Source organism: Neltuma alba, unplaced genomic scaffold, assembly GCF_004799145.2.
Source record: "Neltuma alba isolate B1F8T4 unplaced genomic scaffold, ASM479914v2 tig00010912_pilon, whole genome shotgun sequence".
NCBI lineage: Eukaryota > Viridiplantae > Streptophyta > Magnoliopsida > Fabales > Fabaceae > Neltuma > Neltuma alba.
In genome coordinates this window covers 318670-333763 of record NW_021635690.1, presented here as the reverse complement: position 1 = coordinate 333763, position 15094 = coordinate 318670, and the positions used below count along the sequence as shown (strand labels likewise).

At 31.3% G+C, this 15094-nt stretch overlaps 2 protein-coding genes across 2 annotated transcripts; both read right to left on the bottom strand.

Annotated features, from left to right (window-relative positions):
• Positions 1-5372: 5372 nt before the first annotated feature.
• Positions 5373-5921, bottom strand: LOC114759879 (glycine-rich protein 5-like). The gene has a single exon (XM_028949107.1). The coding sequence runs from the start codon at positions 5919-5921 to the stop codon at positions 5373-5375; it is 549 nt and encodes a 182-aa protein (XP_028804940.1).
• A 2808-nt stretch (positions 5922-8729) lies between these two features.
• Positions 8730-13393, bottom strand: LOC114759866 (probable pectinesterase 29). The gene is made up of 5 exons (XM_028949099.1): positions 12925-13393; positions 12531-12690; positions 10938-11144; positions 9969-10213; positions 8730-9083 (listed from the first exon to the last, which is right to left on the bottom strand). The coding sequence occupies exons 1-5, from the start codon at positions 13350-13352 to the stop codon at positions 8921-8923; spliced, it is 1203 nt and encodes a 400-aa protein (XP_028804932.1). The 5' UTR covers positions 13353-13393; the 3' UTR covers positions 8730-8920.
• Between the last annotated feature and the right edge of the window lie 1701 nt (positions 13394-15094).

Sequence of the window (15094 nt, the reverse complement as noted above, 5' to 3'; positions counted from 1 at the left end):
CTTTGTTCTTTCCTTAAAATATTTAATAATTTTTATTTCAAAGTAAACTTGACTGAATTTTCTCTATCAGTCCATAACTCCAAAAATCTATCTCTGGGTACCAATACTATCTTTTCATCATGAGGAATTTCTCTAATTTTTTTTAAGTCAAAAGTCAATCCACAAATGGTTTATTTTGACTTTCCCCAAATAATACATAATTAGGCTTTAAATTCTATTAAAGCCAGCCTCTTTGCTTTGTAGGGACAAAATTATTTTTAAAACCTGTAATAATTCCTCACGTATTATTTTCTATTTTTTTCTAATTATCTTAGGCCTTCTCATATTTTAAATAATTTAATTTAAGCTAATATTCATAATTAGCCAAAACCATGGGAATTCCACAAATTCCTTCCAGGGATATTCTCATCATTTTTAGCCTTTAAGGCCTCTGGACTTCATTCATATTTTTTTAAAATTTTTCTAAAATATTCAGACTCATTTTCATCACTGCTCAATTTCCAACCCATAACTTTTCAAATTTGCGTTTAGATCCTTGCTCAAGTTTAGCCTTAGAAGTCGTCTCACTGAGGTTTCCAACACAACCTTTGGCCCTTAATCATCTCCAATTCTCTCACTTGAATCCTTGAGACTTCATCAGAGTCTTTATCTTTCTCATTGCGTAGTCTCACAAGACCTTCACTTTGCAACTTGGTCCCTGAAAATCTTTCTATCCTTTCAGGGAATTTTCGGGACTCTTGCCACAAGGAGTCTGGTAGCCTGCCCATTTTAAGCTATTTTCTACACCTTTAGACCCAAAATTCAGGACGTTACACATGATGATCTTAAGGATGAATTATGCAGAAAGTTTAGATTCGTTTTTCTTATTGCTTTGGAAAATACCTTGGTACTTGGATTGATTCTGGAAAAGACAAGTCTCTTATCTACAAGCAAGTTCTCGATGCTATAGATAGGAGGACCGCTTCTTGGGAATCAAAACTCCTTTCTCAAGCTTCTAGATTAAATCTCATTAAATATGTGCTTTCAGCTTCTAACATTCATTTGCTCTCATGTATAAAGCTTCCAAAAAGCTTTGTAACATCATTGATTCTAAGTTAGCTAACTATTTCTGGGGTTATGATGACCAAAAGCGCAGAATGCACTTAGTTAAGAAGGACTTAATTTTTACTTCTCTAAAGAATGGTGGTTTAGGCCTTAGATGTACTCACTATATGAATCTAGCTTTATTGGCCAAACAAAAGAATTCTATCAGCTGAACCTTATTCTCTTGCAAATACTATGAGGATCAAATACTTGGATACTTCTATGGGCTGTAAACTAAAAAATCCTTACAATGCCTCCTAGTTTTGGAAAGGGATTTTAGAATCTTCAAGCCTCATTTTTCAACACCTTCACTGGCAGGTAGCCTCTAGAAATTCTATTCCTATAGATCATAATCTCTGGTGGCCTATGAATAATCCGTCTATGGCTGCAAATTTTCATGTTAGAAAGGTTTCAGATCTTTTCTCTAAGGATCCCAACTATTGGCTCTCACCTTGCCTCTAGTTAAAGCAATTTACTTTATAGAGGTAGCTAAATACATTCTTAAAACCCCTATCTCAATTTGTAATGGCCCAAATAAGCTTCATTAGGAAGGTGATATCTCTGGGCAATATAGTGTGAAGCAAAGCTACGCTCTTTTAACTCAAAATGCTACGAATAGACATGTTTCTTTACCTCAACTCTGGGTTTTGTTGGCGGGAATGGTTCTCTGAAGAGTACAAGAAAAGGAAATGAATAAGAAAGTGGTGCATGATGTTTTCAAGGTGTGAGCAGCAGTTTCCTCTAGGCTAAATTTGTCCCTACCTATGCCTGTCTTATAGGGTGCAAGTTGGGATGCCTAGCAAATTTCTTTTAGAATACAATGAAGGCTCTTGAATATGGATTGCACTTCCAAGATTCAAGTGAAGACAACAATGGCTTTTACAAAATAATAATTTGATTCTATCTCTGCGTGTACTCAAAGACAAAGGCAACGAATTTGATCTTAATGTTTGCGTTGTGTTTGTGTTATCCAAATAAAGTGAAGGTGAGGGGTTTATATAGACCATGGAATAATGTCTTAAAGAGATGCCTTTTAAAATAATACTTTATTAAATAAAAAGTCACAACAATGTGAACCAATATAATTTAAATAAATATAATACATTTAATATGTAGGGTCTTTTAGTGTTTTAACTTCCTACATAACCCTTCATATAATTAAATATATTAATTTATATGAGAACATAACCTTCAAATAAATTTATTAATTTATATGAAGACATAACCCCTCACATAAATTTATTAATTTAATAAATTTATATAAGAACATGACTTTTCAAAAATGTATCTCTTCATTTTAAAAATATTCCAACAGGTTTTTCTATGAAAACTTCAATTGCCTCATAAACATCTTTTATTTATCTGGAAACTAATTAACTCTGCTATGTCCGTTGGAAAGATTTTGAGGCATCATCATTTAAATGTCCAGATTAACTGACTTTTCAATTGCCAAGCAAAAGAAACTATTGACCGTCTCTTCTTTGCTTGCCCATATGCAAAGGCTATTTGGTTTGGGGCTCTGTCTCTTCGTTCTTCTACTATTTCTGCCCAAGGTCTTCATACTTGGCTTTCCCATACCTTGCAACAGCTTTTTCTTAATGGGAACCTCACAATGCTAAAAGGTATTATTATTTTAATAAAGGGTCAATGTAATCTTTAGTTCCTCAAGTTCGCCCTCGTTTTGGTTTTGATTTCTCAAAGGTAAAATGGTCAAGATTTTTATTGAATTATAGCAATTAATGTTTTAAATAAAAAGAAACTTAAAGGATAAAAACCTATGATTTAAAATTTAAGAGACCAAAACCAAAATAAAGACAAACTTGAGGGGTCAAAGTCTTGACCCTTCAATAAATCTCATTTTGGAACAAGAGGAATTTGGCCCTTCGTAAAGGTCTCATGAGCATCCCAGAACAGATTATCAGGGATTTTCGGGGTTCTTTTCAATACCTCACTAAAGTTTGCATTTGGGAAAAGTATTTGTGCTATTCTGGTGCCCTAAACTTGGCAACTACTTCTTGTTTAGCCAATTGTGATATCCGGCACCTCATTAGAACTACTCAAGGCTGGACTATTTACATGAAAAAGGTTAAAATTTGCAAGCAACCTTGTTGTATTGCTGCAATTTTTCTTGGACACGATGAAGTTCAGACCTTCAGATTGGTGAAACTGCAGTCCTCTGATCCTTGCCTATTTTGCTTATCCTGCCTAAGATTGATGCTACATTGGGTGATCCAAGTTGCCTCTACTTTCTCTGCTTCATTGTCTCATATCAACATTGTTGCATATAAGAACAATTTTCTCAACGCATTCTTGCTTCACTCAAAATTCAGTGGAACCTTGCACAAGGATTTTCATTCACTGCTCGAAGCCTTTTATAGTCATTCCTTGTTTATTACTAATGTTTTATTGCCTTCCCGCTCCCCGAATTATGAATCAGTGACTTTAGGTGTATAATATTTTCATTTTAATATAATTGATCTTTTTATTAAAAAAAACTGTCTTTTTCCTAAACCAGTTCGATGTACAATCTACAAAGTCACTTTTAACCAGTCTAAAAATTCATTTTTATAGTAGCGAAAAAAAATTTCTATTTAGACCTTTCATACCTATAAAAAAGACTAAATTTGAGTTAGCCAGCGATATCGAAATATCATATAGTTCTCATAAAAATAAAAATATCATATAAATGTAAATGGAAACCATCCTTTTAAATGTGTAATATAATTAAAAATAATGAAAGATAACGTTGCTGAATGATAATGGATGGATATGATTCTTAATAAATATGTATGAGGAACCCCTCGTCTATGGGTTTAGCTGGCGAAGGGGTCGGACTCTCTCACTGAAAGGAGGGGGTTCGATCTTGGAGAGTGCTACTTTGTTGTCGCTCCAGTCGCGGCGTTAGGGGAGGCATCATCACATTATAGTGACGCTGGGAGATTCCTATCTATTGGGGCAAAAAAAAAAAGACTTGTTTGTTATATTCCCGTACTCATAGGGATAGGTCCTAGTGGATCAAGCGTTAAGTGCCCTACCCTTGGATAGTGGGTGAGCCCAACCCTTTTCCTAAAAGTAATTGATAAAAAAAAATGTATGAGGAAGAACTGGCGTGTTGCCTGCAGATAAAAAATGATATAAAATTGTTTGAGATGATTTAAACATGTACAAAGAAAGTATGTAGGCAAGATCAAAGAGAATGCACAACAAAGTTATATTAAAACAAAGAAAATCTCTCAGGTAATAATTTATCAAGATATTCTGGTTCTCGCTGTTATCCGATCCTTATAGTCCACTCTATCTAATGGGAGAATGTTTGCTACTCTTCTAATCCTCAATGTAACATTTAATTAATTTGATTAGATTAAAAAAATTAGATAAGTTACTTAATTATAAGAAATAAACATCCAGTCCTTAATCTATGACCTAATTAACTAATTTGAGTAGATTAAGGATGTTGGTTAAATTAGTTAATATGATTTTTTTTTAAAACACCCTAAGTATCTTCCTTAGTTACCTCTTTCCCTTTTCTATTTGATTATTGTTAGGGGAATATCAATAGGCTTAATTTGAAGAAAAAAATTGATAAACACGCAAAATAGGTCTTACACATAAGACTAACATCAACTCCTCAATTAGTTCTTACATTAAGGACGAATATGACTTTTTTTTTAAAACACCAGAATTATCTTTCTTAATATCCTTCCTCCCTCTCCTATTTGATTATAGTTGAGAGAATATCAATAGAGGTAATTTAAAAAAAATTAGTAAATATGGTAAATATGTCTTACATTTAGGATCAAAATCAACTCAACAATTAGGTTCTACATTAAGAACCAAAGGAGTATTATTTTTTATAAGTTACTACCTCCTGTCCTAAATATAAGATTTATAAATCTTATATTTAGCACAGGACGTATAACTATGAATTTGAGACACACCAGCAATATAATCGCTTCGAGGCATAGATTTTTCTCTTACTACTACGGATTACAACATGCAACAATATCATACCTCCCTACTTGCCCGTTGATTCAACATGTATAGGGGATTTAAAAATAAGTAATTAAATTAATCATGAATAGATCAATATGCATCATTCATGACATATATATCTACTCATGAGTAATTTGTTTAACTAATTCTTAATATCCCATAATACCAAAGCTTGGACTATAATCCTACATAATCTTAAGCCAGACAAACCTAGAACTTCACTAAACTCAGAAAATACTTTACTACTAGCAAAATCAATCAACGGGCAATTAGTAGTAGAACAACATGGGAACAAGCTAAGGATTGAGAGGGCGAACAGAGCCGCCACTTGCACCACCAAGGCCGCCAGCACCACCAACACCACCAATGCTGCCGGCACCAGAACCGCCGCCAGCACCACCACCAAGCCCTCCAATGCCGCCTGCACCAGTGCCACCACCAGCACCACCAAGCCCGCCAATGCCGCCAGTACCGCCAGCACCACCTAGTCCTCCAACATCACCGGCGCCACCTATGCCGCCAAGGCCGCCAACTCCACCAAAGCCACCGACCCTGTGGCCAAGGCCGCCAGCGATGCCTTTAAAGCCACCTATTCCAGCGACACCGCCGATTCCAGCTCCACCGGCCCCAACATAGCCACCCATGCCTGCAAACCCACCAACCCCAACACCATAAACGAAGTTCTTCTCATCCCCAACACCATTAATTCCACTTGTCACAGCTGAAACAGTCTCATGCATTACAGTTTCTTCATCTTCTCCATCATAATCACTAGGCACTTCACGACCACTTGCATGCACCAGAACCAGTACAAACAGGACCATCACAGCAGCAAATTTCGCCATCTCTCTCTCTCAGATATCAACGGAGAAAACTGAGTCGTGTTGTGTTGTGTTGCATGGCAAAGTATTCTCTTATAGAAGAAGGTTCATGCGGTGGACAGTTGAGAGTAATAAAAGCTTGTAGTGAATAATGGCGATGAAGCTGACTAGGTAACTTAACGAGCTGTCTTATAATTCCGAAGACGGGCAGAAGTTGAATGCTTCAAAATTAATTTAGAGATCAGAGGGTTAGGTGGAAAGAAGAGAGAATTTAAGGGAAGCACGAGCCTTGCTGGTTTTGGAATTTGCAAAATTTGTTTCTGCAAATTGCTTATGTGCGTCTCCAGGGTCGACCATCTATCTCAACTGCCCAATTATCTCCCTTTCAGCTCTGCAACTTTTGTAATACAGCTTACATTTAATAGAGCATCCAATTATCTTTTAGAAATATAATATAAGTCACCTGTAGGAAAGAAGTTTTAGTTCTAAAAGTAACTTATTTTCTACTTTTATAGCCTTATTTAATTCTCAGGAGAGAAAAAAGATGAAGATATAAAAATGATTTTTTTAAAAGAAAAGATATAAAAATGATTTGTAAATATGGATAGAGAGAACTATAAGGATTATATTACAAAATCTTTTTAATTTAATACATTTTTTAGTATGTGAGAATCTGTTACAAATGGCTTATATTAAGAACCCAAGTAGTAATTTTTTAGAAGTTCTAGAATACAGCAAAGGTTTGTTTTTTCCCCTCCCTCTAAGTACAGTATCAAGCATTTTGAAGGATGATTCTTCAAAATATTTTTTTCTTTAGATATTCAAGTCTAAGTTATTTGACGATTTTTTTATCTCTGCGTTAAAAGCCCACAAAACTAAATTTCTTAATTGCTTAAGATTATCATTTTGGAGGTTCTTTAGCTATCTGGTTGGGAGCCACACCTCCATGTGCATGGTGGTGAGGATGGGATAAGTTGATTGTGTGTTCTCTTCTTACACGGAGAAAGCCTAAATATTTGGAACCCATTTATATCTCACTAACTAAAATAGAGACATGTCAAATTAAGGTTTGAGACCGAGGTCTTGGTATATTCAAGAGAAACATGTCAAATTAAGGTTTGAGACCGAGGTCTTGGTATATTCAAGAGAAACATGTCAAATTAAGGTTTGAGACCGCGGTCTTAGTATATTCAAGAGAAAAGTGCAACTACTTGGAAGAAAAATGTTCACATGTTCACATGTCACTCTTGCTAAATATTCAGTTTTTGATTCTTTAACCGTTGAATGAAGCTGTGGTTGGATTATCAATACATAACCTAGCGTGTAGAGTCAGAAAAAAAGGCCCAGTCTATTTACGCTTCAAAATTATAAGGGTCGAGTTTGAAATTTTCATCTTTAAATGAAAAAATGGCTTAAAAGGGCAGGATCTGTAAAGCCGAGAGCTTAAACGGGCCAGCCTATCTTGGGCTTTTTATGGTTTTATTTTTTCTTCAAAAATTTTTATATAATGCTAATATTATTAATTTTTTTATGTTGTTAATGATATTTAAAAATTTTAGTTATTATTATCATTTTGAAACTAAATTTCATAAAATGGTTTGATTTATTTGGTTTTTAGACAATAACTTATTCAATTAAATTTTAAAAAAAGGGGTTAATTTGGACTTTAATAATAATTTGATTTATTTTATGTGTTGATAATTTTAAACTATATATTTCATAAGACAGTATTTTTATATTTATATAACTTGTGATTATATAATTTGAATTAAAATTTTATGAGTTTCAACAATAATGCATCCCAAACTAAAGTAAATATTGCAAAATTTAAAAGTGAAATTTTTTATGAAGAAGGAAAACTTGATATTTTTGAAACTAAGAAAGAGCATATTCATGGAGAAGAGCAAATGATGATAGTGGTGATGAAGTTTCAAAAAATTGATGATAGTGCTTGTCTATTTCATATTTGCATTGTTGATGAAACTTTTGGATGTTATTCTTTTGTTGATGAATGTTTTAGATGTTTTAAAATATTAATTAATGTTTATATGGTGATGTTTTGTGTTTGTGACTTAATTTTATTCATATTTATACCGTTTATTAGTAATTTCATTGCTTTATTTTTATTTTTATTTTTTTTATAAAACATGTGGGAAATATAAAAAAATTGTACTTTTTTTTTCTTAAATGAGCCAAAAACCCACCTGCCAGTCTTGAGCCTATCAGCTAAAAGCCGGCCCTAGTAAAATGAGATATTTCTAAAGTTCTGGCCCTACAAGACTAGCTCGCAACTTTGTATGGCCGGCCCGTATTCCCAAGTGTGAGTTATTTAGTTTGGGGTTTTCTTTATCGTGTTCATTCTTTGTTGTAACTTGTAAGCTTGTTATTATGATCGTGTAACCGTTGTTAAACTTTTTTTTTTTTGGGCTCTAGACTTTTTTTTTTGTACTCTCATTTTCTTTTGGCAAAATTTGTACTCTTAGTTTAATTATAATTTTCATTAGCCTGGAGGATTCATTGTTTTTTTTTTTATTTACTTTTGTATGGAGGAATTTTTCACTTTAACAATTTTAGTACCTCTTGTTGTAATCGATTTTACTGATTAGTTTTTGTGATATGTTTTTTTAATTGTTCCTGTAGAATTCTTATAAGTGATAACAATTTTTTTTTTGCTGTGTATAAGTCATATTTATTAGTTAGCACGGGGAAACAAATCAATTTTAATTCATTTTTATGACAATGGTTTTAATTTGACTTTGAAATTTGAAGATCGAATGAAGATGTGGAGATCAATTAAAATTAAAATATAATATAAAATATCTAATAATAAATCATAGTAATTATAAGCTGTAAATAATGCACAGCTTATTTCTCTCAGTTCATCCAATGTACTAAATTCAATCAAGTCTAATTAAAAACAAAAAAAAAATGTACAGGAAGTCATGATAACCAACCAATCTATGAAATGCTACTAGCACATGGAAAAAGTCCTAATTAATTAGTAATTACAAGTGAAATCAAAATTAGAAAAGTTGATTCTGAAGCCATCCTTCAGAATCAATAAAACTCATATTAGCCATTTGATCGACATATAGTGAATCAAGCTTGTTCTTGGACCAGCTCACTCTTTGGGATGTGTTGGACCCAGGCCCAAAGCAATCATACTCTGCAAATGTTACCCGATTCCTGCAAATTTTAATTCAAAATCATCAAAACACCAACTTTTTTATTATGATTTTCATGGCAATACATAAAGCATTACTCCATGAATTTTTTTTTGAAAACTACATAGTTGTCCCTTTCATTTGAATATTAATTAAGAAGAAAAGAGGCAAGTGTATTTTATCCTTTCTTTTAGGAAAATGTATCTGTATAATTTATTAAAGTTTAATAAAATCTTTGATTCCTGAAATTTGATCTTCTTTTAGTTTTAATCTCTAAAATTTGAAATCAATAAAATTTGAATTTATTTTGACCTGTCTAAACATTTTTTGCCCTTGAAACTTATTTCAAGAACCAAAACTAAAATAAAGTTAAATTTCAAGGACTAAAAATAGTATTAACCCATTTCATAAATAAAAATGAAGGTTTGCATAATTGTTAGAAAAAATTAAAGATAAATTTTCATATTAAGGGAGGTAAAATATTGATTTTTTTTTAAATATTTTTCAACAAAATTCAAAAAAATCTCAATAATACACTCTAAACTTCAACGGATAACTCATGCATTTTACCTTTTTTTTTACTTTTTTTTAAAAAACATTTTGTAGATACCTATACTTTTGTATAATTTTCAATTTGGTACATATGCATTTTTATCTCTCGATTAAATCTTCCAATTTAGCTCTACTAGTACAATTAGCTCCTGTATAGGGGCTAATGGTACTAACAAAGCAAAGTTATAAAAGCTAACAATACTAAAAAGCAATGTTAAATGATTTAATGAAAAAAAGAAATAGATACTAAATTAAAAATTGAGTGAAATTAAAATATACGTACCAATAAAATGGTTTTCTCTTTTCTTTCTTTTTTTTGACGAAAAAAACGCATACTGTAAGATTGATAACTTACACATTAGTAGCAAAATTCCACGGCTGCCAACCCTTAGGTTCCACAACTTGAGACATATTGGTTTTGTAGAAGAGGACTCTTGAATAACTTCTCCAAGGCCTTCCCAAATATGTTGTGCCATTCCCAAACACATGACAATGTTTAAACACAAACCCATTTGCATCATTTGGATTTGTTCTTCCTTGCGCTGTTATAAACCCTGGAAGGCCATCTAAGGCTCCAGCTATCACTGATATTGAACATCTCTACACAATATTAAACATTGAAATCAGATCGATTTTATATTTATTTTAAATATATAAAAAAATTTCTGCTAAAATAAATAGGAAAATAATAATCCACGTGTCCTTATAATTTAACATTATTTTGAATCAGGTTTTTATACATTATTTTGTTTGATTTGTTTATTTTAATTTATAGAGTTTATGAAATTTTTTTATTGAAAGGTATCAGTGTTAAAACAATATTAAATATGAAATGATGGGAATTCCATAAAATCCATCAAATTCTATAAATTAAAATTAACAATGTTAAAATGATTTTTGGCTCAAGGATGAATGCCTACAAGTACTGCTAAAGCTATAAGAATTTGATTCAAATAAAATAAATTATAAGAACCCCATTCAGACATATTTATTTTTCTAATTGATTTTTATTTAAATTATAGATTTTTCCCTTTTATTTCAAGATTAATATAAATGTCCTATGATTTTTAATTAAATTACAAAAAACACGTTTATTTCCAAAACTTACACTAAAGTCTATTATAAAAATAAAAAGAGGTTTATATAATTTAACGAATTAACTCAACAAAGGTTCATATGGAAACTTATTATATATTTTTAGCGGAAGTCTCTATAATTTGTTTTTGCTTCCTGTTTACAAAGACAGTATGTTAAACAATTTTTTGAAATTATTTTCTTGAGGGAAAATTATACGGAAGAACAAATTAAAGTGGAAGAAATTTACCTCAAATATAGATTGGCCTGCACCAAAAATAAAATCAACGGCACCTTGAATGGTGCAAAGTTTGTAGTAATGTCGTCCTTGATCATCCCACAATGTGTCTTGTAAACCATAGAAACCTACTCGGAGGAAGAAAGCCTTGTCGCCAGCTACCATTGCCGCCACCGCCGGTTTCCTCGGTTTGCCGTTAATTGGATTATTGTATGAATTCTGTTTCAGCATAAGGAGGAAAAATTTGTCATCAGGATATTATACTTATAAAAGGAAAGTCTACCAAGTAATTTAATTTTAAAATGACTCAACATTTTGATATATTTAAACTAGACAGGTTTTTGTTATGGTGTACAGTGCATCTTCCAATAACTTCTTGTGTATAAATACTTCTTCTAATTTTTATTAGAAGTCATTTCAACACTCTTTTTTGACATCATTTCAATTTCTACTCTTTCGTTATCCTTATTAAATATCAGAATATATTAAAAAAATATTTAATGCTCTTTAAAATCACACATCAAATGTCTTATAAAAATAAAAATGACTAATGATACTTTCAAAAAGATGATTTATTTATCGGATTGAAGGAAGTACGCTTTAAATGTTGGCATTCGGAGAGACAGAGAGGGGTCAAAGGTCAAAGGGAAAGACCCTAAAATGGTGAGATCCCACATGGACCAAATCGGCAAAACGAGTCATTATTATATTTTGATTTCAAACAACTTTTTTGGTTCAAAACAAAATATTTTCTGACAAATTGAGTTGACAGAAAAGCACTGAAGTTAGGCTTGATGAATGAACAGAACTCAAAATTTCAGTCAGAAAGTCACAAATTAACCAAACAAGACCAAACATTTTCTTGAGGGGAGAAAAAAAACAATAGAACCATAATGAACCATATGCTTAAACCTCGGAGAGATTGTCCAAATGATTTTCTTTGGGCTTCTGCCCACTATTAGTTTTAATTGTATATAGATGCCTAACATTTGGAATTAATTATTAGTATCCAATCAGATCTTACGCATTAATTCAAATAGAATTTACCATTTTAATGGCCGTTTAGCGCATTTATATTATTGACTCCCACCAAAATTGACATGGCTGATTACAAAAAGAAATTGAGATGATTTAGAAAAGTTTATATATTTTTTCAATATTTCTTGGCAATTTTATAACAGATAAATTAAAAATTTTTTCCCCTTGGAATTAGTAGCAAAATGAAAATGGGTTACTAATAGTGCAGAGAAGCCTTAAATATTTTTTTTTTCTGCAAAAGAAACAGAGAAAGTGAGAGAAACTTATATTTTTTAATTAAATGGGTTTAATGTGTGTTTAAATTTTATAAAATAAAAAAAATGGGTTATTATTGTTGGACCCATTCCATTGCCTAGCTTAAAATCTTGTTTTTTCTTTTAAAAAAAAAGAAGAAAATAGAAAGGGGGGAAAAAAGAGAAAGAGTGACACATGGATGCTCTAAACTCTAAATATATAAATTTTTTAAACTAAAAAATGATGAAAATTAAAGGATGTGCATATATAAATTAAACAGAAAGAGACTTTGTTTACAAAATAAAAATAAAAAGTTAAAAAAATTGCGCTTACCCGAAAGCTCAAACATTTGACGACAACATTATCAGCCAGCAAGGTGAAGGTAGGACTCTGTGCCACTGTTTCATGATCATCCCAAACAACAATAGTTCTCCTCTTCCCTGCGCCTTTCAATACTATATACGGCTTGTCATCAGGAATCCTCACTTTTTCCCTAACAAACAAACCCCACATTATTCACAAAAATCATATATATATATATTCAGAGAAAGATTTGAGAAGTACATATATATTCAATTTAATTAGTATCAGTCTGAGTTTTTTGTTTGTGGAACAAGAATCTTGCATCTCTAAGAGACAGAAGAATGCAAGTTCAAAACACTAGGTGATCTCATCTGATACATCTACAGAAACTATATAAATATATATATATATATATATATATTACCTATAGATGCCTGCCTTTATATTGATGGAAACCCAGTTGTTGTTGTTGGAAGGGACTGAGTTTATGGCTTCTTGGATGTTGGTGAAGTTGCCGGCACCGGCGGGGTCGACAGTGATCTTCCAGTAAGCGACAAGTTTCCCTCCAATTTTCTGATAATACTGTGCATTTGCTAATTCTGATCCCAATAAGCCCAGACACATCAGAAAGAAGCGTGCAAGAAAGTGATGATGATGATGAGAAAACATCATGACGAATATTTCTCCAATGATTCTCAATTGAAAAAAAAAATGAAATGTTCCAATTCTGTTTGATAATAGCTCGATCGATGATGTTTGTGTGTGTATATATAATTGAAGAGCAAATATTTTCATGGGATCTGGTGGGAAAGTTAGGAAATCAGTCAAAGGTTTGTAAAAGGAAAATATCATTTTTGATTTCTAATATGAATGCTGTAATACGTATATAAGAGAAAGGGGCTTCAATCAAGGGATATTTGATTACATTAATAAATATTTGATTGAAAATTGTGGAATTATAAGTGGAAGATTTTCGCACTGAAGATGGTCGAGAAGGAAGAAATTAAAGAGTTAGAATGAAACACGTTTTAAAATTTGTCTGCTGGATATGTATCTTTGAGGGGATTTAATTATGAAGAAAAATGGAAGAATGTTATGTTGTTTGTTAAGGACGGTAAGAAGGCACTAATTATTATAGGATGGTGACATATTAATTCAAAAAAGTGGAAGAATGATGAAGTGTTAGGTCATAATCATTCATATATTTGACTTTTATTAGTGGGAGAAAAAGCATAATGTCTTTAATTCAGAGCCAAGAATTTAAAACTCATATGTAGATATACTGGTACAGACCTCTTTTGCAGGTTGCAAGTGGCACAAATTTTTTTTTAAAATCTTACATGAATAATATATATCAGAATAAAATACTTTAATCATCCTTCTCCAATGTTTTGTTTTAATTATACAGATCTCTCAATTTTTTTTAGAAAAATAGTCCTAACTATTAATTTAATACTGCAGGTAGATAAAATTGTAAGAATATATTATTTAATTAGTTAAAATTTATATTAGAATAATTTTGGGCCAATCCCACAAAAAGAAAATTGGAATTACTGAATCCCAATTTAGGTTTAGTAAGAACACTTTAATAGGCTTTTAACAACACTAGACTTACAAATAACATATTTTTGTAATAATTTTTTATTTGAGATCTAGTAAGAGTAGTAATTTAATTTTAAAGTTATTTTTTTGTGGGATTCTCATTCTCCCAATAATTTTCTCTGTTAATTTGTCCAACACCATACTAAATTCCTAATTTACGTTGGTGAAAATTTCATAGTAAAAGATGTTATAAAGAAAGACCACAACTGTTTCATTCTACAATCATGATTCATGCATGTAAAATAATATATAACTTAATTAATTCAAGAGATTAATAAATTGATGAGGTTAAAACCTAAAAATAATTGGAGTAATAAAACTTTAGAGTTATAATACTTGGCATTTAAATATAATTAAAATAAATCAATTCAATAATAGCACCAAAAACTTGTAAATATATATTAAAATTATTTTTAGGCAAATGAAGTGTTTAAATAATTCTTAAGTAATAGTAATTTGTTGAGTGGGGCATCTTAGTCAAAATAAAATATCAACTGTATGATTTAACAACTAACTGTAAGAAAGAGGGAGGAAGTCAAATTTTAAAATTAGAGGGGAAGGTTTATAATCCAAATACAAAACCATGGTATTTACAAATGGCATTTCTTAAAGTTATTTCATTCACTCAATTCTCAGTTTAATCTTGGTTCAAAAATAAATATTAAATTCTTTTGTTTACATTTTTCCCCTCTCAATTCTCTTGTTTATCTCTTTAGCTGCATATCTTTTTTATTTTTTTAATTTAAATAATGAGATTAATGTTTTCCAAGCAAAAAAAATATATATAAGGAACAATAAAATTTTGACTTTGCTTCAATAAGTCGATCACTATGTAATTAATATGTTATTGCGTTTTGCCAGAAATCACTCTTTCCTCAAAGAAAAAAGATAGACTTTTCTAGAAGCATCTTTAAGTTTTGAATATATTGAGGAAATGAACCAAACAAATTTGTTTGACCTAAAATTTAATGTCTTATTAGTGCTTGCTTGGA